This window comes from Podarcis tiliguerta (genome assembly GCF_965153285.1).
Source record: "Podarcis tiliguerta genome assembly, chromosome: 7".
NCBI lineage: Eukaryota > Metazoa > Chordata > Lepidosauria > Squamata > Lacertidae > Podarcis > Podarcis tiliguerta.
In genome coordinates, this window is record NC_139540.1 from 59,780,524 (window position 1) to 59,803,724 (window position 23,201).

Sequence of the window (23,201 nt, forward strand, 5' to 3'; positions counted from 1 at the left end):
AAGCAGAGCATAGGCTTGGAAAGCTGTCTAAATCTAATGGACAGTATTCTACTAGTGAGTCCTGTCAGTACAAGAATTCCCACTTGTGCAATAGAACTTTCACCCCTCCTCATCCTCCACAAATCTGCTCCAGAAGGTTGGGAGAAGTCGTGGAACAGCTTTAGGGGTGCACAGGAGGAAGGTGTTCCATTGCACACAGAAAAATCCTTGGGCTGCTGAACATTTGCCCTATGTTGGATTCCATCCAATGACTAAAATACTAAGTTTGTCCATTCAATCAGGCTGTGAATAAACAGCTTTGAAGCTCCAAACTACTCCATAAACGAGTACTTCAATTTCATTCATGCATACACATTGTTCTCGTTCTCTCTCTCTCTCTCCCACACACACACACACACACAGAGTGTAGTTGAACAAATAATCTTACCTCCTCTTGTGCAGGTTTTGATACATAGTGGACACCTCTTTCCCTTCTCATTTTGCCGCCACCAACTCCTACTGAAGGAGGAAGCCCATTGGTTGCAGAGGAACTGAACCTGGGGTTTGTGACGCTGCTGAAAGAGAATCAAATATATGTTATATAGCTTTTTGGGGTCCTACAAACAAAGCAGCAACAAAGGATGCATATGCAAACTGATAATAGTGATATATCAATATATATTGGGGGGAAGGGACAAGCGACGCTGCCCAAAATGGCAAAGTGGCAAAAGTTAGCAAGCGGGGAAAACGAAAGCAAAAAACTAGGGGGGGGGATTACAGCTGACTTGCTGAGCTGAGCTTAAAGGACCAGGGAGGAAGAAAGCAGGTGCGATATCAGCAGCTAGCACATTCACATTAACCCATGGTTTGGGAACAGCGTTAAATGTGAACTTCTGTTTCCTAAGTAAAAACAAATAAGAGTATTGCGGCACTTGAAACACTGACTGCACTTCTTGCATTTCCATTTCCTCTGACCTCACAGCCTTCAAATTCATGCCCTAGTGTGTATATAAACTTGAAGAATTGTATTGCGAATGAAGTGGATTCTAATCCATGCCATACTAGCACTGTAGTCTTCAAGGTGCCACAAGACTCTTTACTGTTTTTGCAACACAAAACTAACACAGCTACCCCTTTGGAAACTTTTTACATAAACATATCTCTGTTATTATGCCTATTATTTAATTGTCTGCTTTGCATAAGGGACAAATGAACAGGGTACTAATGAAAAACCCATAAGAGCAATTATAATATGTCTTTTAGATTTAGGATATACATCACATACCTTTCTGGTGATTCTATCTTCTGCTCTGCTGCCAGATTTTTCTCTTGTACTCCCTGTAAAGGAATAAAAAATACTTTAGGTTTTAATACTTTTTTTCTGATTCGCTATTCCTAAAAAAAAAAAAAAAGACTAAACATTGGTGCATGTAACAGGAAGCCACTGATCCTTGTTTACGCAAATGCCTTTCTCATGTACACTTAAGCTTTATATGGCTTTTTGCAGAAGTACTCCTTTACTGCCCCCTGCTGCCTGAAGTTATCCAAATAAATCTCTTCCACCACAAGCTGTATTTCTTGTGAGCAAGGTTCACGTGACAATGCCTGTCTACAGCAATTACCTACTCCACAAAACATTCTGCAGGATCACAGAGATAGGGCTAGGTCCAATAGCGGCTCTGCAGTAGTGGAAGCACTTCGGCAAGGTAGGACACCTGATTTTCACCAATTCCCTCCTACCCAGTGCAGCCCTGTTTCCCCCAAATTTCTGGTCAGGGTTGGGAGACCCTCCAGAACTGTATGGGTAATGGTGCAATAGGCTGCAATTGGTAAAGGGGTGGGCTGGCAGGTTCCCTTTCACAAGCAGAAGAGCTTCCACTAGTGCAAAGCTGCCATTGGATACAACCCTCAGAAAATAAGCGAGTTCATTTATTTTCAACAGGAAAATTAAGTACCTATGATTGAATATTGTAGAATGAACTTAATTTCTCTGATACATTCTGAGATACAAAATGCAGAAAATGTAAAAAGAATTTCCTTTTCAAAAACTTCTGCCAACTTAAAAGCAAGCTAGTGTGGTTTTTGCAACTTGAAATATTTGTACAACCTCATTAGTAAATCTTACCCATGTCATACTCCATGAACTTCTCAACAATTATGGGGTCTTTTGTTCTAGGTTTCTTTTTCCTCCCTCCTTTTCATTTTTTTTAATAATTTAAAAAAAACATTCAACCCTAATCCCATCAGGAGTCCAATCTACCGTATTGAAATAAATGGAAAGGTAAAGCTGCAAAATACCTAAGCCTTTTCTGTCATCAGCAAGTTCTCAAAATAACCCTGCATTTTCTCTGCATCATAAATTTCATTTTTTGTAGTTCTATCATTTAAAGAGCACTGGCTTATACGTTTTCAGTTTCCATAAAATAATTCTGAACATTTCTGTGTATACCCCCCCAAACCAAACCCTATTACTAAGCACTGTTCAACCCCAGGTGTAAATTTTATCCTGGAGGTTAATTCTGCTCCATTAATTCTGCAAGTTGAGTTTATCGTGATGCAGAAGTCTTCTTGTGTAGTGCAAAGCTGCAACCCTGGATTCTAGTTTGTAAGTAAAGTAAAGTAAAGTAAAGTAAAGAAGAAGAAGAAGAAGAAGAAGAAGAAGAAGAATAGGCTACTGGGGTTCTTTGGACTACTGTGATTATTTAGTTTTGAGCATAGTATTTCACCTATTCATCTCTCCCACTTTCTCCTCTAGGGCTTCCTGATAGCCCAATGAGGAATTTCAAGATAACATTGTGCCCTAGAAGCTTCTGTGTTAGACTGTGTGTTTGGAATGAGATACCAATAAAATGTCCCATCCCCCCCATGTTGAACTAGATTAATTGTGAAATCAATTATTAACTTTTCATCCGGCTACAACTTTTAAAGGGATCCACTGGAATCCTAGTTATCAGACTGATACTGTCATAAGGAAGTGTGTGAGCGTTTAAACTGTAAAGCAGCCATTGGGTTGCCCAATCAGATCAGGGTGTGATGGTATTGGGGAAGAGGGAGGTTGTGGTTAAAGATGGTGTACAGTCATACATACCTTATGGTTCATCTCTATTCTCTGTCGAATCTTGCCTGATTCAGTAGCAGATGGTAGAGATGGTTTAAAATATTGTGAACGACTCATTGACAGTGGAACGGTCTTCGGAGTCACAAGCTTCTGGACTGGAGGATAATGGGATTCAGCCTTTAAATGAAACAGCGTTGAGTTAATCAAAACCAATTTGAATAAAGCTGGGCAATGCTATGTATGTATGTACACCCCCTATGTCTGTACATGAAAGGTGGTTATGCACATGTTTCAATGGTCCTGAACAAATAAAAATGCATCCCTTATTACCAATTTTATTTAAAAACAAATTATGGTTACCCAAGACTCATGAAATGTTCCCATTTAGTTGGGGAGCTGCTAGGAAATTTCCGCAAACCTTGCCATCAAGAGGTTAACTGTCAGACCTGAACTGAGATGTCTGGCAAGGAAATTAAGAGAGTTCCAGAAATTTCTTTTGCAGAGATAAGCTACATGCATGGCTTTTTTGTGACAGTACTCACTAGTAAAGTGTCGGCACCTTCTTTTCTTTTTTGCTGTAATGTCAGCCATGTTGTGTTGACACTCATGGCACTGTTATCAATATACGAGTACTAGCTCCTCTATTTTTACTAAGTAAAGCCTTGCCTTTGTGTATCCCTTTCGCCCTAAAACTGTGGGAAAGGAAGTCTTCAAAGCCATACTGGTGAAATGGATCAATACCTGAATTCCTGTTTTACAAAGTGTCTACTTCTATGCCTGGGAGCAGATAGTGTCTCAGGTCTCCCACCGTGGAACGGATACAGCTTTTAATACAGTGAATGTATTTTTACTGTAGGGAAAGAGAATACTGCACTTCTTGTGTCAAGTTCCTAATCTGCATGAAGGGTTTCCTCCCCACCCTGGAGAAGTGTTTCTTACTGCTAGAGGGAGTTGTGGGGGTAGTCTCAGGCTGTAAGGCAGGGTTTCTCAAATTTGGGTCCCCACTGGGGATGAAGGGAGCTGTTTTCCAACAGCAGCTGGGGACCTACTTTTGAAAAACCCTGCCGTAAGGGTCTCAGTCAGTCCTAATTGGGCAAGAGGATACCCATGTTTGATCTTGCGTCTTTGTTGCCAATGGCTGCTGTCCCTTTACAGTATTACCTCTGGTTACATACTTAATTCGTTCTGGAGGTCCGTTCTTAACCTGAAGCACCACTTTAGCTAATGGGGCCTCCCGCTGCCACTGCACAATTTCTGATCTCATCCTGAAACAAAGTTCTTAACCCGAGGTACTATTTCTGGGTTAGCGGAGTCTGTAACCTGAAGCGTATGTAACCCGAGGTACCATTATATTATCCAGGAGCGTTCAAGCATCTCTGGAGTTATTCCCTGCTTGCTGTGTCCGACTGGAGAAAGCTCTCTTCTACACAGGACGGCAGTTAAACATCTGATTTGCATAGCCCTGTCTGTTGGGAGTGAGTGGGCGGAACTATCTTTTCAAAGGTAAGTAAGTTCCTTTTCTACAGGAGATGGATGTCATCACAAGTCCAACACTCTGCTTTCAGATGTATGGTTTTAGACAACATTTTAAGAAGGTTTTTTAAATCCTGGCATTCTACTAATATCTCTTCTGCACATTTTTTAAAATAATAATAATAATAATAATAATAATAATAATAATAATAATATATCTTTAATTGTCCTTAGGGGACAACGAAATTACTTATTTTGATTGGTGCAAGGAGTGGGTCATGTGCACCAATTAGGTTAGGTCTATAGGGGAATCTGATATCAGGTGCTGACAAACTAACATCATCATGGTCAACTTTTGTAATTCTATGGACTTTCCACATGAAATAGAGCCTAATGGGAGTGTGCAGGTGTGAAAGGGTGTTGTATGCAGACACCAGGCTGGATGCAAAGGTCCCTTTTCATAGACTGAAGTGCCTTGGACCAGCTGTTCTACTAATGGAAGGGGGAAATTCCCTCCAGTGCCACTTTCCTTTCTGCTAATGTCAGCAGCCTTTCCAACACTGTTTTGCAAGGTCCCCCCAACCCTCAGGGGGAAGGAAAATCCAGGACCCTTTTGTGATTTTTCTAGCACATCCCATCACCATTATATTTATAAACCAAGCCTGTGGTTCTTAAAGGGTGTGGCATACCATACTGGTGGGGCAGAAGAGGATGGCAAGTGTGGAGGGAAGATTCAAGGACAATCAAAGAAAGACTTAAAACATTTCAGTGTAGTATAGGATAGTATCAAAATGTATTTTTCTACTTTGCATAATATGGATAGATTTCTTTTCAAGATGAGAGCAAGAGAATATATATATATATATATATATATATATATATATGTATATGTATATGTATATGTATATATATATATATAAAATCAGTATGGCTTGAGAAAATTTTTATTCTGAAAGTGTGGCCCAGTGGAAAAAAGTTTGAGAACCACTGAACTAGACAAATGACTACTATCTAGTATTAATCCAACATTGCAGTGTTGTATTCAGAAAATAGCAAAACAAGTCCAAATTTTTTGCTTATCTTTACAAGTAGTAATGATCTCTCCCCCTGCCCTCTACAATAAAACTGGTTTGCATCTAAATATTATTTGTTCAGAAATAGTGACAAAAATTTTGAATTTTAAATGCTATTTTGATAGAAGTAGGCCCTGAAAGTAATGTGTAACTTCCAAATGATGTTCACAATAAAAACTCTGTATCACTGTTTGAACAATTCAAGGCATTAAAAATAAGTTATAATTATCTGATTAATGCAGATAAGTTCCAGATTGAAGACCCAGGTCTTTAGAATACCAACTGTACAGACATCTGTAACTGTTTTACTCAAGAAATTAAGTGGACTGTTGACAGCCCACTCACTTCAGTGGCAAATCACCAGCAAACCTTTCTTGGCCAAGAATTACTGCTGCCAACCATTTACTACAGTATGAATAGACAATTCCTCTTTTTTTCACTTAATGACAGCTGGGTACAGAGTTTTCTTTCTGACATCTCTAGTTTCTGTTGCCTGTTAGCTAGTGTTCCATGTTTCTGCACAAGTGTGAGTCAACAACCTGCAAATTTAAGCTGAAAGAGTGCTTGCTTATACCTGGCCAATCCTGCAAATAAATGATTTTTAAAAAAACTGACTTCATTAGGTTCTACCCACTATTCACAAAGAGATACCGTTTCCTAAAGTCTGTTACACTTAGAGTAGGGCCTCCAAAATGGTATTTCCCCCACAATGATATCTTCAACAACTCTCATTGAGGACAGAAGATCTAGCAGACCATGTGAAAGTTTTGCCTTATTCCGCTAACTTTAACCTTACATAGGGCACCTCTAGCATGTAAACATAAGCCTCTTGTTTTCTTCTTGTTGCACATTTTAGTCTGGATGACACAAACAGATCTGATAGGTATATTAAAGACAGAAGATACAGATGTAGTGCAAGTTATGAATTTATTCATTGACTACAACACTGGTTTTATAAAAGCTTAATTTAGCATTCCACTAACATTTGCTCTAGGTTCCAAATTTCAAAACCAAGTAAATGGATTTTTTAAAAACACAAGTAAGCAAATACCAGCAGCTATCTATAGTAAAATCCATAGGCAATTTCATGTCTGCTGCATATCAAACATAAAATATAAAACAGTTCTACACTACTTAGAAGCAACTAAGACATGGAAGTTAACTTACCCTTTTCCTTGGTGAATGGAAGTCAGTGATACTCTGCATACTTCTTTCCGCAGGCTGGAAAACAAAACACCCAAATTAACAAGCGTGATTAAAACTACAACAACTCCGTGCATTAAAAAAGTTTGAAGACTAACTTACAGATGAAAATGAAGAAGATGGGATTCTTTTAGCATCCTGTTGGAAAAACAACACTGAAGTAAGTTAAACTATATGTATTCAAAGCAAGAGTTTGCCTAATGCAATACAGGATTAGAAAGCTTCATGTTATGTACTGAATAAATAACTTTTCAAAGAGAGAAATTTACCGCTATTGGGCTTGACATCTTCTCCAGAGACTGCAGGATGCGCCGTGCAGTAGAACTTGTCACTCCGTAAGATTGTGCATTCACTTGCTTGGCTTTCATCTGCCTTCTTACTGGTGTCTTAAAAAACAAGATTATGGATGTTACATTGTGTGATTTGAAGCTTTGGGTCTACACACTATTACAGTCAGTTATCATGTTGATCTCCGAAGGTCTAGAAGGGATTTGGAGAGAAAGGACTCAAATATACTCAACGTGGCCCAGGTAGCCTAATGAGAGTATTTTCTGTAGGTCTCATACATACTAATATCCATCATATATACATTATCAGTGAACATGGACTTCAGGTGTTTCAGAGGGAACAGATGACAGGTCCCTGCCCACAAAGAGTTTACAACTTATAGTTGTTATGCCCTCACACAATGCAAACTCAAGTTTCACCATGACACATTCTTGCAGTGCTTTATTGTCACATCCAAATTCAGCAACTAACCTGCTTGGACATTTGCAAGTCATGCTAAGCCACATTTTACCACTGCTCTGGTTCACATGTAACACTAAACCAGGCTTCCTCAACCTTGGCCGTCCAGATGTTTTGAGACTACAATTCCCATCATCCCTGACCACTGGTCCTGCTAGCTAGGGATCATGGGAGTTGTAGGCCAAAAACATCTGGAGGGCCGAGGTTGAGGAAGCCTGCACTAAACCCAGTTTAAAATTATGTGCATGGGATAGAATGAGCAAAGTTTCAGGCTCACAAACTCCATCCTTCCCTCTTCTCCTCCTGATTGGCTACAAGGAAGGTCGTTGCTAAAGTTTATGTTTCATTGCGCAAAATCATTTCACATACGATGAAAACAAGTGGCTTAGGTACACAAGGCAGCTTCGAAGACCATGGTTTAACAATGACTTGTTTAGAAACTGAATAGTTATTTTAAGCCATGATCCCTTCCAAAATGGCATTCCCGCCTTTTCTCTTTTACAGTACACAGAGCTGCCCGCAAGAGTGACCTGCAGTGAGGCTGGTGGTAAGTTGAACTGGCAAGCAGATTGCCCTGCCCACCAGGTGTACCCTCTAAAGAGTGAATTTCTGCCAGTGGAAAGGTGGGTGGTGACAACACAGAGTTTCTGGCTTGACAGTTCCCCACTCCTCTCCCCCAGCACGGCCACAAGGAGACAGCACTCATTTCTGTTTTTTAAGTAGCCGTAGTTTAACGTTACGTATGAACCAGAACAGGCTGAGATTCGTTTGTATTCCAGAGCTGCATCACTAAAGTTATTGTTACCAAAACAATGAAATACTTGTATGCATATACTATGGAAAGTACAAAGTGAAAAGCTCTATCAGAATTATTAATATAAGTAGCTTCTTCTTTCACATCCTCCATAGATCACCAGCACTTCTGTTACCTGATAAGGAGTAATCCGTGCTTTAGACTGCCTTGCTGCTGCAGCTGCACCACCATACATGGTTTTTCCAGGATAAAATGGAGAATTCCCAAGCTGGCTTGTCTTAAAAGCTGATGCATTACCAAGTGACTGCAAACACATATTGATATCTAATTAGCAAAATGGATACAGAAGTAACATAGTTAAAGCAAACGTTGCGCAGTACTTACAGGGGAAAGTGCTCCAAAAGCAGACAGATTAAAGCCAGGCTTTTTAGAGCTGGTGGCTGAATGCTGAGAAAGGGAGACAAGTCTTTCACTCTCAGAGGACCAAAGAGGTGGTACTGAAGCAACTTTTGAAACCGTTATATCTAAAAAGACAACATGTGTACACAACTGCATCAATGCCTTTTTTATATTATAAAATAGTGATCATTAATACTACGATAACCACAATATTAAAATTTTGTCCCCCTACATTTCCCATTTTGCAGCATCACTTGAATGCAGCCCAGAAATTATTTGAAAGAAAATACACTACTTTTCTTTATCTAGCTCATGGAAAGAAGTGAGGGATGGAGGGAAAGAAGTGAGGAATGGAGTGAAAGGAGGAAGGGTTTTCTCCCCTCTTCCTTTCCCAAAAGGAAAACATATATAATTTAAGAAGTGGGAATTCATGATACATAGGTCTTAACAGTTCTGATCTAGTAGGTTTTCCACACACCCCTTGGCAAAAACAACAACAACACTGGCCCTTAATGGTGGACACCGTCCCAATGGGCTTTTAAAAGTGCCTAATTTCTTTTTCTAAGACTAGTTTGTGATGGCTGACTCCTGTTGTTACTGTGTTCTTTTAAAAATATACTGCTATGTTTTATTAGTTGCTGCTCTCATCTGTTCCTATTCTTAATTGTGTGTCATGTTGTTTGCAAGCTGCTTTGGGGGTCCTTTGGGTGAAAAATAGCAGAGATATAGTAACACACCTATTTGGCTCTCTGCATCGAAGGACCATGGGATAACTTCCTTTCCTCATACTCTGCTGCCTCTCCCCACTCCCCCAAAATAACATTGCATTAATAACATCAGAGTCTTAAAATGCACAGTTAATATCTGCCATTTGTGCACCATCTCTTCTAAAGTGATGTCAGTATAACAAAACCTAGTCACGTTATGGAATAATCATACAAAAAGATCCTAATGATTCTGGTGAACTTTGTTACCTTTATCAGACGCCCTTGAAGAAAAGCCACTTGTAGTTGAGATGTTGTCATCATCATGCTGAGAGGTAGAATCTTTCATTTCTTTCCCAAGTGAAAGTCCAGAATTACTAATTGGAAATGCAGATGATGTGGAGGGTTGACAAAGTGGAGGTGGGGAATCCAAGATGTTGAAATTAAGATGACTCCGGTGGAGAGAGGGTCTTGTTAAAATATCTGTGAAGCTTAAACCAGATCTACTTGTTGAGGGCTCTAAAGAGGAACAAAGCAGCACAATCAGAATTATCTTAAGTTGCAGGTATGCATATGGAACAGTCAAAAGCTATTTACTGTCAACACTAGTTCTATTGCTAAGCTTCAAGTGTAAAAAATAGACGATAAGCTAAATTTAACCTGTGCCACATACATGTATGGTTTCATCTATCCATCTGAGAATAGCTACTACATTTCTTCCAAGTACTACATTACTACAACACAATATAAATGATAGCACTGACAGTGAAACATTAGTTGCGATGTTAAAAACAAAACAAAAGATGATCCTGGGTATGCCAATCTATACTCTAGTGCAGGGGTCTGCAACCTTTAAGACAAAAAGAGCCACTTGGACCCGTTTCCGAAGAAAAAAAAACTGGGAGCCGCAAAACTCGTCATTATAAAAATAACTTTTTTGCCACTTTTTTATTATTTCTTTGTTTGACCCCTCAGAATTACTCCTCCTCATAGAAATAAACATTAAATTAACAAGTTACCCTTTTCTGTGTGTGTGTTCTTCACTCCCCTTCAAAACAGTGACCAGCGTACATGCCCCTTACAATGTAGCGGGCGGGCGGGAAGGTGACGTTGGGATGGTGCGTGACTAATGCACGCACCGCCCCCATGCAACGTCACAGCCAGTACAGCGCCCGCCACAGTGGGGAGTGTCGGGGCGCACAATGCGCCTCCTCCCCTCGCTAGTACCCGCCCCGGAGCCGCAGCAAAGGTGTAAAAGAGCCACGGGTTGCAGACCCTTGCTCTAGTGCTTAAATAGATTCCTAATAATAACAACAGAATATTTTAACATGACAAGTTAAATCTAAAATGCAAGGAATACCACCCTGAGTAATTTGAAAGCCACAAAACAATTGTTTGTCTATCCATGTGTAAATAATTATAAAAAAGTTTTGCTACAAGTTCAATTGTATCAGCTCTCTAGACTATAAACTGCATTACTCACCTATCTCTGGGAAAGGGAACTGCATGACTAACATTTTCTCTTTCCAATAATCCTAATGGTAGGATATTAGGCTGTCTGTCAATGTTTTTAATGAGGTTTTTATTATTGATGTTCTGCAATGTGTTTTTAAACACCCTGGAATCTTTTGATAAAGGGTGGTATATAAATTGAAATAAATAAATAAAATTATAATAATATAAAAAAGAGGCTACCCATCCAATGCAAAGAGTTACCAGTTCAAAGCTTTGGTTCCATTTGGAAAAAAATATATATTAGTAGTGATCAATGGTAAGCTTATCACTTAATTGTTGACGATTAAATTTTTATTCCACAGCAACATTTCAGACTAGGAGAATGGATGAGAACATGAAAGACTAGCACTTAAAAATCTCTCAGCTCAGGTTTGGATGCCAAGTCCCTACTGTGCAGAAGTTACTGAACATCTACATCAACTTTTGGGGGGGAGTGGTAAAGCAATCAGAGATACACATCTCCTTATCACACAGCAGGATCATCTATATTGCACTGAATTTAACACACAAGACAGGGATCGTGTTTGTTCATCTCTTGCCATACTAGGTATACTAAAAAATGTTTTAAAACCCCAGAATTATAATTGAGGACTAGTGCAATGCTTAGAATGCTGGTCTCAAAAAACAGTGCATGGTAATGCTAGTAGGTAAAATGGTGTCGGCCGAAACATTGTGTCCAACATTTCACAATAATGCTGAAGTAACACACACCAGAGCAGGGTGGGCAAGATTTTTGGCAGGGGAGGGTGAAGAAGACTTTTATTTCTCCCATTATTTATGATCTTTTAAAAGAACTTTTTAAAATGCTTTATTATTCGTTTTCCATATATATACAACACAGTCATCTTTATTTCGATCAGTCCAATAAAGATAACAATGTTCACAAAAGATACATACAATTTCAACCATGTATTTTCTACGCGAACCTATGACTTCCCATCCTCTCCGTATTTTCCTTTATATTAAGCATCTTGCTTTAGTTTATCATTATTGTTTTGTGAAAATTCTCTTTTCTATTTTGATATTGTTTTCCTTCATATGTACTATTTACAGAAATAATTCAAAGGATGTAACCATGCTTAAGTTACAGCTGCTTTTCAAATAATTATTGAAATTATACCATTCTACAATGAACTCCTGTCTGGGCTTGTCTCCGATTCTTTCCGAAAGAGATCGTAATTCCGCATATTCTGTCAATTTGAGTAACCATTCAGCTCTTGTAGGGAGTTTGTCCTTTTTCCAATATGTCGCAATAAGCATCCTCGCAATAAGCATCCCTCAGTTTGCAGTTAAGAAAACCATTAAAATGTTTTGATATTTGTAAATAGATCTCTAGAACAAATTGTTAGACACTAGCTGTGAGGTTGGAGAAGATATTTAGCCTACCATCTAAAGTAATTCTTGTTGGCTCGGGAGTAATTCGTCCATCAATCTCAAGGGTATTGTCAGCATCATCATCTTCAAAGGCAGGATGATAGTTTACATTCTCCTCTAAGCTCCTTTGTTCACTTGGGGATTCCTCTTCGCTTTGCCTGAAATATCTCTGAAGCCAAGCTGGAACAATACTCTTCACAGATTCCTTAACGATATTTACAATTCCCTGTTTTTAAGAAAGAAATAATGTTTTTAAATTATATCTAGAATAACAAAGGCCCAGTTGACAAAGTTATTACTAGAACCTACCAACAGGCTGTTGGTAGTTGTTTACAATGGTATGAAGCTGCCTGAAATAGCAAATCTGTTATAACTTCTGTTCCAATTATATTCATGTTCCAAACAGGTGCTTGCATTCTACAATTTACGCTTTAACCCATGATTCCTCAGTGTAGTCATCTAGCACAGAAACATCCCCAATGTGCAGCCGTCACCTCAGTTCTGCTACTCAAGAACTCAATATGATGCACATGACCAATCCCCATCTTCCAAGCTTGGTGGTGGAACAGGCAACAGGCATCTTTCCCAGAGTGTTCAAAACACAGTGCAATGAAAGGGACAACCCCTTTTCGATTTGTTCATTTTGGTGCCCTGCCGCCAAAGTGCTTTGAGTGCATCAGTAACACAGTGCCAAAATAAAAGTTCAGTCTCAAAGGCATGCCATGAGGTCAGAAATTATATTTCTACACTTTAGGGGAGGAGCAAGGCCCTGGAAACTACATGTTTTCGGTTGGTCCCAAGGCCAGGCTCAATTTGTAGAGCAGGGGTAGGCAACCTAAGGCCTGTGGGCCAATCACCTTCTCAATCCGGCCCAATCACCTTCTCAATCCGGCCCGCAGACAGTCTGAGAATCAGTGTGTTTTTACATGAGTAGAATGTGTTCTTTTATTTGAAATGTATCTCTGAGTTATTTGTGAAGCCTGCCTAGTGTTTTTACATGAATAGAATGTGTGTTTTTATTTCAAATGCATTTCTGGGTTCTTTGTGGGGGCACAGGAATTTGTTCATCCCCCCCCCCAAAAAAAAGTCCAGCCCACCACATGGTCTGAGGGACGGTGGACTGGCCCACGGCTGAATAAGGTTGTAGAGCCTTGCTAATGAATCCTTTTGAAGTGAACAAGAGAACCCAGCTCCTAAGTGATGTCAAGACATACAGGGAAAACAAAAGCCAAGATTTCGCTCCCCAAAATTATTCAGATCTGCAAGATTGTTCAACCTATGAAGCAGTCATCTCTTTCACTTTGAGAAAATAATCCACACATTTGACTTTTAGTTTGTTTCCTGAAATGAACACAATTGCCTTTAACATACACTTTTGAAGCACAGAAATTTTACTTAAAAGGCATACCCCCCCCCCGCAATCCAATCTAATTCAATGTAAATAGTCAGGATATTAAGAGTAGCATACATTCAGCAATAATCCAAGGATTAAAAACCACTGAGCCAAAGGAAACAAGGTAATTGCAAACAATTTCTGTTCTACCTTCAGTGAAGGAATAATTATATAACACAACAGACTTGAAACCCGAAGTATATTGTTCCACACAAACTGACACCCCCACAAATGGATAGGCTCCATAACTCCATAACAGACGTTGGCACCATCTAGGAGTAAGAACTTCAAATTATCAGAACACATGTCTTATGGCACATCTGAATCATTACATATAAAATATCACAGATGTAATAGTAAAATGTGGATGCTAACACTTGTAACTTCAAACAATGAGGGGCAGGCTTATATGAGAGGATACAGTTCTTTAAGTATTAACTGTACAGGACTTAAAAAGCTAGTCAACACTTTGAAATGGGCCTGAAGTCAGTGAATTGTTGCAAAAGGCAAGGGGGCTATCACATGCATTCCTCCAAAAACTAGCTCTGGTCAAACTTTTAGTTGCTGCATTCTGGAAAAGCAGAAGTTTCTGAAGAGTTTTTAAAAACAGCTCCCTGTAGAGCAAATGTCCACAATCCAACTGACAGAACTAAGACATGTGTGTCAGGGTAACTCAATTTTTATGATGTTTCTGTTCTACTAACTTTTAGCAGTTGTGGTGTATTGGGGTTTGTTTGTTTTTAAATTGTGTAAGCCCTTCTGGGAGCCTTCAGGTTGAACAGGAATCTATTAAAATTTGTAATTTATCATTTGCCCAATCATTAAAAGACCAAAAGGTAACTCACAAATAAGTCTGAGAGTAAAGTTGATTCACTGTCTGACTTCTGCCCATAGTTTATTGGCAACTTTGCAATTCCAATGTAGGTCACAGTTGTTCAGGTTCTCCACATTTCTACCACTTGGCTTTGTCGGAGGCATTAAGCCTGATCAGTATCACTGGAGAACAGTGTATTCTTTATAATACTTTTTTTTTTTTACTGTTATGAGTCTGAACCTCAATCAAGTACTGCAGTTTGTGGCCTTCTGACTGGGCTAGTTTTATGGTAAATCCTGATTTCTATTTTCCATATTTAAATGCATTAGGCCTAAATGGAATACAGCTTTTTCAGTAACTTGACCCTTTATGTTAAGAATGCCAAGTTTAGTCGCCAATTGGTTAGCAAAGTGTGGAAAACAGCAAATTAGAACACCTATGTTTAAAGACAAATTTGAGATTGACACAAATTACAGATAAATTATAAAATTATGTGCAACAATAATGATTTTTGACCATCTAAACTACATATAGTCAGAGTGTTACGAATTTTAAAAGCTTAAAAATTAAGACAGATAAAGCTATGCTTTTTATCAGGGCTAACCTATTACAGATACTTTTAAAATTACCATCTCTGTTTTTACTTCCTATATAAGGCAGCTTTTACTACACTTCCAGGCTAGTCATGGATTACAATATTCATTTCAGAACAACCTGCTGTTAATGTGTTTGTGATTAATAAATTCATTTAAACTTCAGAAAGGGACAACTAAAATGTATTCAAGGTCATGATCACAGAAAGGAAAGCAAGCAGTAGTGTTCTAAGCCTCAAGGCATCTCATTACTGAGTAGTAAAGAATAGTGACTCCTCTTCAAGGCAAGCATGGCTTTAAAAACCATCATCATCAGACGGTCAAATTGAGAATCTTTTAGTTCAGATCCACTATATCTTTAGACAGATTCTTAGGGGACAGACTTTAAAAAAATGTAGTCCATTGGATCAATAAGTGACATGTAACTATTAGCTCTTCTAATAATTGTTATCCTATTGAGATGGTACTTTGTGAGAACAACCTCCCTTTGTTGCATATAGCAGAGGTGGGGAATGCCTGGCTCACATGCCAATCTTGCCCTACCAGGCTTCCTCGTTTGGCCCTTGAGGGCATTGTGGTTGGGACTTGACTGGAAGGTTAGGACTTGTTCAATCTCTGCTTTGTGCAGCTTTCAAAGAACCAGACAACCAACTGGTTCCTGGGAGCCTATGAAGCACTGCACAAAGTGAGGATTTAGGCAATGTGAAGGGAGAGTGGTGGTATTGCTTTGTGCTGGGCTTGGGTGCATAGGAGAGCCCAGTGCTAAGCAGGATCACTCCCCATGCATCAGTATCTAACTCAGGGGTTATCAATTTTGAGTTTTGTTTTTTTTTAAAATGATAGCAGAAATGCCTATATACTATCTATGATGAGTACAGAATAAGGGGGACTCAGTTAACAGAAACTAGGGTTAAAGATAGCTACCAGTAATAATCACTGCCCAAAACAGGAGGAGGGTGCTCATTTTTAGGGTAACATTGCACAATGGGGGCCAACTATTCTTTCATCAATGATCAGATCCATATCATACATTTAAAACACTTTAAGAATCATGGTTTCTCCCAAAGGATCCTGGGATGTGTAATTTGTTATGGTCACTAAGAGTTATTAGTAGACTCCTCATACACCTACAATTTACAGGCCAACCACTGTAGAAAAACTGATATGAGAGCATGCTATTTTGGTGCAGAAATATTTGCAAGATCCAGACAAAAACTTCCATTCTTGTTTTTCTTCAGGGAAACTAACACACCGCAGATACTTCCAAAAGATAATTCTCAAATATACAGAATGCAAGGTTATCTGTTTCAGAAAAGAGCTTATTACTAAGTATAATAGAACATTATTAAAACGTTCCACATCCAAATTGGATCTGAAGTTGTTGTTGTTGCTTGTTTTTATTGTTGATATTTTTATTGTTATTTAGTTTGGGATGTATCATGCGAAGCAAACCATAGATAAATAAATAATGCTTGAGTGTGGCACACATTATAATTTAGTACACATTTTTGATAATATCAGTAAGATTACATTTTCATGGTAACTGCCATGTTTAGGTGTTGTATCAAACTCCACCAGACTCAGAGTAGACGCACTGAAATTAATAGAAATAAGTTGGTCGGGACCATTAATTTCAATGGATCTACTCCAAACTGAACTACCAATGACTACAACCCTGGGATTCAAAGTCTGAATCCTTCTTGGGGGTAGGTTTTATCTAGATCACTGACAGCATCAGCGGTACTAACACATATTGTCATTTAACCACATAATATTTTGACACCAAAGTGACCTGCAGGAGGATTCTCCCACCATGAAAGCATAACATAAAAAGCATTTTAAACACAAATACTTTTATTCTGAATAAAAACTATTATTTTCAAACTCTCAATTATTTGTGCATTAGTAAAATGATTATATTTAAGAATGCTCCTAAGTGTTGTTAAATAGACTACTATTTATTTTCTAGTAAATAAACAATAGTCCTATTTCTATTATTTCATTTATGAGTCACTTCCTTTGAGGCATCCTGAAGCAATTTACAACAGTATATATAAAACAGTACATAAATAAAAACTTAAAACAACTGCACATAGGTTTTTTAAAAAAAGTATTAGAAAGATGAAAGAGTTTAAAATGACAGCAAGTACAAAAGACCACTTCCAATCCAAAACAGGTACCAACCTGGATATAGATTTTAGGGGTTTGTTGAAAGAGGGACATCTTTAGCAGATGCCAAAAAGGCAATAGAAAAGGCACCTGTCTGATATGCAATGGAAGAGAGTTGCAAAACATAGAAACTATTACAGTTCTTCAAGAATGTTCGTATGACTTTTGGCACCTTGGGACCTGGCCCACAGCTGTCCCTCCTTCCAGCAATCAAGCTAACAAAAAAGATACTATTTACATGACTGGGACTTTTCTCTATCTTATGTTTCATTGCAGGACAAAGGGCTTTTCAGCGGGGAAGTAATGGGGATGGGGGAAGAGGTGTGTGAGAGAGAGACAGTGCCAGAGAGAGGGGTGGTAGAAAGAAAACAGGTGACCTACTATTAATTCTGGCCCTGGCCCTTTTTGGTATCAGCCCTGCTCACCACCAGTTCTGGCTATGTCAATGCCCGGAGTGCATCACAGATATATTTCCCATGAGTGGGTGAAACCTTTGACATAGGGAGAGGTTCCCCACCCTTTCTATAAGCAGTAGCCATTCAAAATGTCCCCTACTGCTGACTGGGGTATCTAACATATGACTATCACCATTCAAACTTCTTTTGAAATCAAATGAAGCAGAGTCCACAGGCGCCTGAACAAATTATGCTGTGGCAATGTAGCCCTTATGACATACTACCTTTAAAATGCGCATTCACTGTGGCATATTCCAAGTTTTTCAGGATCAATGCAACGTCTTTGAAATGATTCAGAGTTTAACATAAAGCACTGACACAACTTTCAGAAATCGAGAGCATAGCAGAAAGAGCAAACAAAATGTTTCCAAAAGAATGCTACTCTGACAATTTGGCCTAAACATGTTTGCTCAAATTCCAATACTTCAAGGGGATTTTCTCACAAAAATGATTAGGATTAAACCTAAATCCATTCAAGCATACACCCTTAAACCAAAGCTTAAACACAACCAGAATAATTTTTTTGCAGTTTTGTGTGTGGCTTTCTTAGAACAACTTTAGGCACACCTTTGCCATATCAGAAGTTATTATATGAGCAACACTCAGTACTTCCTAGGCTTCTCCACTCTGCTTAGGCATACACTTCAGACATATGTTTGTATGCATGGTATCAAGAAACATCTTAAAAAACAAATACACAAGCAACTTTAAATCTTCCTCTCCCTCACCTGCTACCTGGTAACAGCCATTCTTGCAGGCAGCTTCAGTGGGGAGATGGAAAGCAGGCCTCATTCCTTCAGCAGAGCTAATGGCGACCCTAGTTACCTTCTCTTCCTCTACTGTAGACCAATGGATGGCTGCTTCTTCTCTGTACACATCTCAGATACCCATTCTTTTTCTCTTTCCCTACGCAAAGGTATCTCTACAGCTCCATTTTTGTTGCTTACTATTCATTCTCTACTCTTTACAGACCTCTTTACACCTTCATGCTACCCCTTTTTGTACCTTCACCACATAGCAATATCTTCTTTGAACCTCTATCTTGCATCTTCTTTTGTTTTCCCATTCCATATGTCCTTCTATATGCCCATGCCTCTGCTAATCATTTTTCCTACACTCCATAGGTCTCCACACTATAGGTCTCCGCTATCCCCTTTTCCACATCCCTCAGGTATGACTGCCTGCACTTCCTTCTTCTCCAATTTCCATAGCTCATTCTGTACCATAACAGGTCTCTCTGTACCCTTCTCTCTTAAGAGACCAAAGGGGGGGGGAGTTAGAAACTATTTTTGATATACTTTCTCAATTTAATCTCAATTTGTTCTCACTAATCTTAGCAGCAAGGCCTCCAGGAAAGAACAGATGGATTGTGCAGTATGGCCGAATGCAACAGGCTGGAAAAACTGGTGCAAGCTCCACCATGTGTCTCTAAATCCAGCGACGGATGTTCGGGTTCCAAAGAACATTTGCAAACTGGAACAATCACTTCCAAGTTTGCGGCGTTCGGAACCCAAAACATTTGTCTTGCAAGTCATTCAAGATCCAAGGTACGACTGTATATGAAATTACACATACAGAACAGACCATATACAAATTATAAGGGATTTCCTTTCTTATGTAAGGCAATATAAAATAGTGCATAATAGTACTGAGAGCCTTGAATACTGTGGATGGGAAATGGACAGTAGGCAGATGTAGATTTTCCATTTGTCTTTGGCTCTACATGTTTTTGCATTAGTGAAATTCGATACAATTCCAACAATAAAGAGATGATTTTGTTAATAGAACAGTTTTGAGAAGTCTAAGTAGAAAAAGATACCTCTACACCTCTGACTTCACTTAAAATGTATTTAGTTGAACGGAAGGGCTTCTTCCGTTTGTGAATGGGAATGCACAATTCAGCCCGTGCTCCCAAAGGAAGGATTTTTTGTGACAACACCCCTACTTCTCACTGCAGACTGCCATGCCACATCTTACATTGTTCTGGGTGTCCCCCATCAAGCAGGTACCCAGGCAGCTGATGGGGAAGAAATGCTGAAAATCACCTTCTGCCCACAGGAGTGTCCAATTAGCAGATTTATGTCAAATACCCATATCTAATAGGGCTGGGCGATGTATCAATACATCGTCCAAAATCAGTCTGAAGTCCACATTATGGTAACAGTTTCATAATATAATCGTACCTTGGAAGTCGAATGGAATCCATTCCAGAAGTCCTTCTGACTTCCAAAACGTTCAGAAACCAAATCATGGCTTCTGATTGGCTGCAATCAGAAGCTGCGGAAGCCCTGTCAGATGTTCGGCTTCCAAAAGAACGTTTGCAAACCGGAACAATCACTTCTGGATTTGCGGCGTTTGGGAGCCAAAACGTCCAAGACAACCAAGATGCAACTGTATACAACATGGTGATATATTGTGAATTGTGATGTGCACATGTGCTATGTAAAAAAATTGTGATGTGGATAAAGAATCATAGAATTGTAGAGTTGGAAGGGATCATGAGTGTAGCCAGTCATCGCTTTTCTCATAATTCCTGCAGCCTCTGTTGCTCTGTACTTTAAAATAACAGTTGTACCAATAAAGGTAAGTAAAAAATGTATCCGATTTAGACCCCTAAGTAGTAGCAGTTGCCAGGACATTACCCCATTCGCCTCTACATAGTTCCATCCTTATTTCAGACATTGTGATATATCTGTGTATTGCAATGTTTATCTGGCAATATATCATGATATTAAGAACCAGACATCGCTCAGCTCTAATATCCAGCTGATAGAATTTTAATATATAATCAGCTTTAAACAGCAACAATGTTATTTATAAATACACGATTAGAACCAGACTAAATTTGTTGAACCTGAATCTCACTGAAATATAAGGGACAAGTTAGTCAAGATTAACTTGTCCCATATATTTCAATGGGATCCAAATTCAGTGTGCTTATATCGAACACCTATTGCTCTCCTTCCTAATCTGCACATTCAGCAGGCAAAAGAGGAAGGTCAGACCTGACAGAAGAATAGAGCTGAGCAGAAAAAACACCTTCACGCAATCCAACCCTCCTAACAGCTCAGCATAATGTGGTTCGGGTGTTGGATTGCTGTTAATCTGGATCCAACCTACATCCGAAGGCAGCCCTGTTTAGGGAAGTTTTTAAAGTTGAATGTTTTATCATGTTTTTAATATTTTGTTAGGAGTTGACCAGAGTGGCTGGAGAAACCCAGTCAGATGGGCAGGGTATAAATAATAAATTATTGTTATTATTACATGCTTTAAATTGGTCAGGCTAATATCTGCTCCCAAAGAATCTCAAAATCAAAGTATTGAATGAGATTGCGCTCAAGGTACAAAGATATCTCAATCCACTACTGATCAGAAAGAACTTACTCCAAGCGGTTTCTCAACTTGAATAATATATAGCCTCTATAAGTTACACTGAAATGATGCTTTGGTGGTGGTTCCATAAAAAGAAGCAGCTTACATTAGGATAATTTTTATTGGACCACTTTGCTGGCAAACATGCAAGAATGTGCTTAAAGCAAAGCAAAATGTTTCATTAAAACCGGTAGAATCTGCTTGTATATTGTAAACATTTGCAAGAGAAAAGTCCAGAAAAAAGCAAGCAAGGAAATTCCTAGTGGTTGTCAATTCACTTACATTTCATAGGGTTTTACAAAGTGGAAATCCAGAAAATTAATAGGGTTTACACACACACAAATCTTTATGTATTGCTTTTTTGTGTGTTCAGAAATACAGCACTATTAAAATCCTCTCACAAACATAATTTGTAAAATTCCCAACAGGATTAAGGATACTAAATTTAATCTTAAAACAAGGTTTATGAGGCTTTAGGCTCCCAAGATTTATACATTCTATTAACAAAGGCCAAAACTAACTAATTGGCTTTAGATGACAGTTGCATAAATATTAGGGCAGAACAGAACTGTGTTGAAGACAAATCAACTGCTGAATTGGTCTTCACCACCACAGAGGAGGGAATCTCAAGAAATCTATTCCCTATATAAGTGGATTTTTTTTAAGCTTCATTTCCAAAGCTGAACATTATTATAAAATTGAACTGAAACAATTACAAAAGATGTATGGAGAAATAGCAACACTGTTGGGCTTTATGTACAGGCAAAGAGAAGATGACAAAGATCATGCCCATAACTGCTCACCTGTTTAATCCAAATAGTGTAATGGCGGTAAACTATATGGACTGTATCCAACTTTAGTAATACCCAGAGCAGACTCACTGACATTAATGGGCATGGAGTAGGTTAATTTCAAATAGGCATACTCCAGAATAGAACTTAATCAATACAACTCCTTGCTATAAATATATAAACAATTACATTCTAACGACTAAATATGTCAAAAGTACATATACCAGGGTGAGATCATGCAAATGACAACAGTGATCTTTAATAATTAGTTAGAAGATGGAATTTTGGTAGTCATGGTTTCTCACCCCTACATAACTAGCTTCAATTATCTGAAATCACTTCTTCTACACAATAATTAAAAGGTATAGGTGTTTGTCCTACTTTCTGCTCACACTAGTAGCTGTAACCTAACAGCTATTCTAATCTGACAAATACAATAAAGGAAGCCACTTTTCACAGTGTAATTTTATTTATATTTCTAGTTAGCTTCAAAAGCAGTGTTTCTGAACACAGCATGAATTGTTTTTGATCAAATGTTATATTCTTTCACATTTTACCTACAACTTCAGGCATTTCTCACAACAGCTATATTATTTTTGGTTGTGACCTAAAAATAACATTGAATCAGCATATTCTGCTTCACCTATTTGTTTCATTAGTATCTCACCTTTGTCCCATCATGGGGAAAAATCCATGCTACAAATCTGATTATGGCTACAACAGAAACCATGCTTACCTCTCAGTAGACATGATTAGAACTGCAGCCAAAATGCACAGGATCATTAATGTGTATCTGCAATATAATTTAACCCCTTCCATAATATATATTTTTTGTAAGTCCAGTCAACCATTTTCACATATTTTAAATTTATCAAAATAAAAATTTAGAACACAATGAGTTTTATCCCATTTTAATTCTACTTAGAGCTGGCCCACTTACATTAATGGACATGACTAAATTAAGTTTCTAAATTTCAGTAGGTCTGCTCCGAATAAACTTCACTGAATACCCAATATTCCAAATCTTACACGTCTGCATGAGCAGCAATTTTTAAATGCTGTCATTTATAAATTGTTAAACAAAACAAATTCATGTGTCACTCATAAATTACTAACACTTAAGTTCTTTCTAAAATATATTAATGGCTGATTTGGTTCCTGTGCTAGCATTCAAATAGCACCTGAATACTCAATTCGTATTTTGCATGCATTTTCATAAAAGCACTAACATAACCAGATTTGCTTTAAAAAAATGTACTACCAACTATGTCAAAAGACAGGTTTTGAAATCTCAGTGGACACTGTGCAGACTCATTAAGTATAACCCCAATATTC

At 38.4% G+C, this 23,201-nt stretch overlaps 1 protein-coding gene and 1 long non-coding RNA gene across 7 annotated transcripts in view; both read right to left on the bottom strand.

Moving 5' to 3' along the window:
* Positions 1 to 23,201, bottom strand: part of NUP153 (nucleoporin 153) — a 42,645-nt gene that overhangs the window by 17,598 nt on the left and 1,846 nt on the right. For 3 of the 6 annotated variants that reach the window (XM_083449290.1, XM_083449289.1, XM_083449292.1), the window contains exons 2-11: positions 12,292 to 12,505; positions 9,661 to 9,909; positions 8,672 to 8,811; positions 8,463 to 8,591; positions 7,056 to 7,172; positions 6,889 to 6,924; positions 6,751 to 6,804; positions 3,068 to 3,214; positions 1,265 to 1,317; positions 428 to 551 (exon numbers count right to left, since the gene is read on the bottom strand). In XM_083449290.1, coding sequence (XP_083305416.1) covers positions 428 to 551; positions 1,265 to 1,317; positions 3,068 to 3,214; positions 6,751 to 6,804; positions 6,889 to 6,924; positions 7,056 to 7,172; positions 8,463 to 8,591; positions 8,672 to 8,811; positions 9,661 to 9,909; positions 12,292 to 12,505 — 1,263 coding nt within the window. Of the gene's footprint in view, positions 1 to 427; positions 555 to 1,264; positions 1,318 to 3,067; positions 3,215 to 6,750; positions 6,805 to 6,888; positions 6,925 to 7,055; positions 7,173 to 8,462; positions 8,592 to 8,671; positions 8,812 to 9,660; positions 9,910 to 12,291; positions 12,506 to 23,201 lie in introns of all 6 variants that reach the window. The other 3 variants (XM_083449288.1, XM_083449287.1, XM_083449291.1) reach the window with 1 other exon arrangement.
* Positions 16,489 to 19,353, bottom strand: LOC310681779. The gene is made up of 2 exons (XR_014513612.1): positions 18,739 to 19,353; positions 16,489 to 18,464 (listed from the first exon to the last, which is right to left on the bottom strand). It is a non-coding gene; the product is annotated as an uncharacterized lncRNA (long non-coding RNA).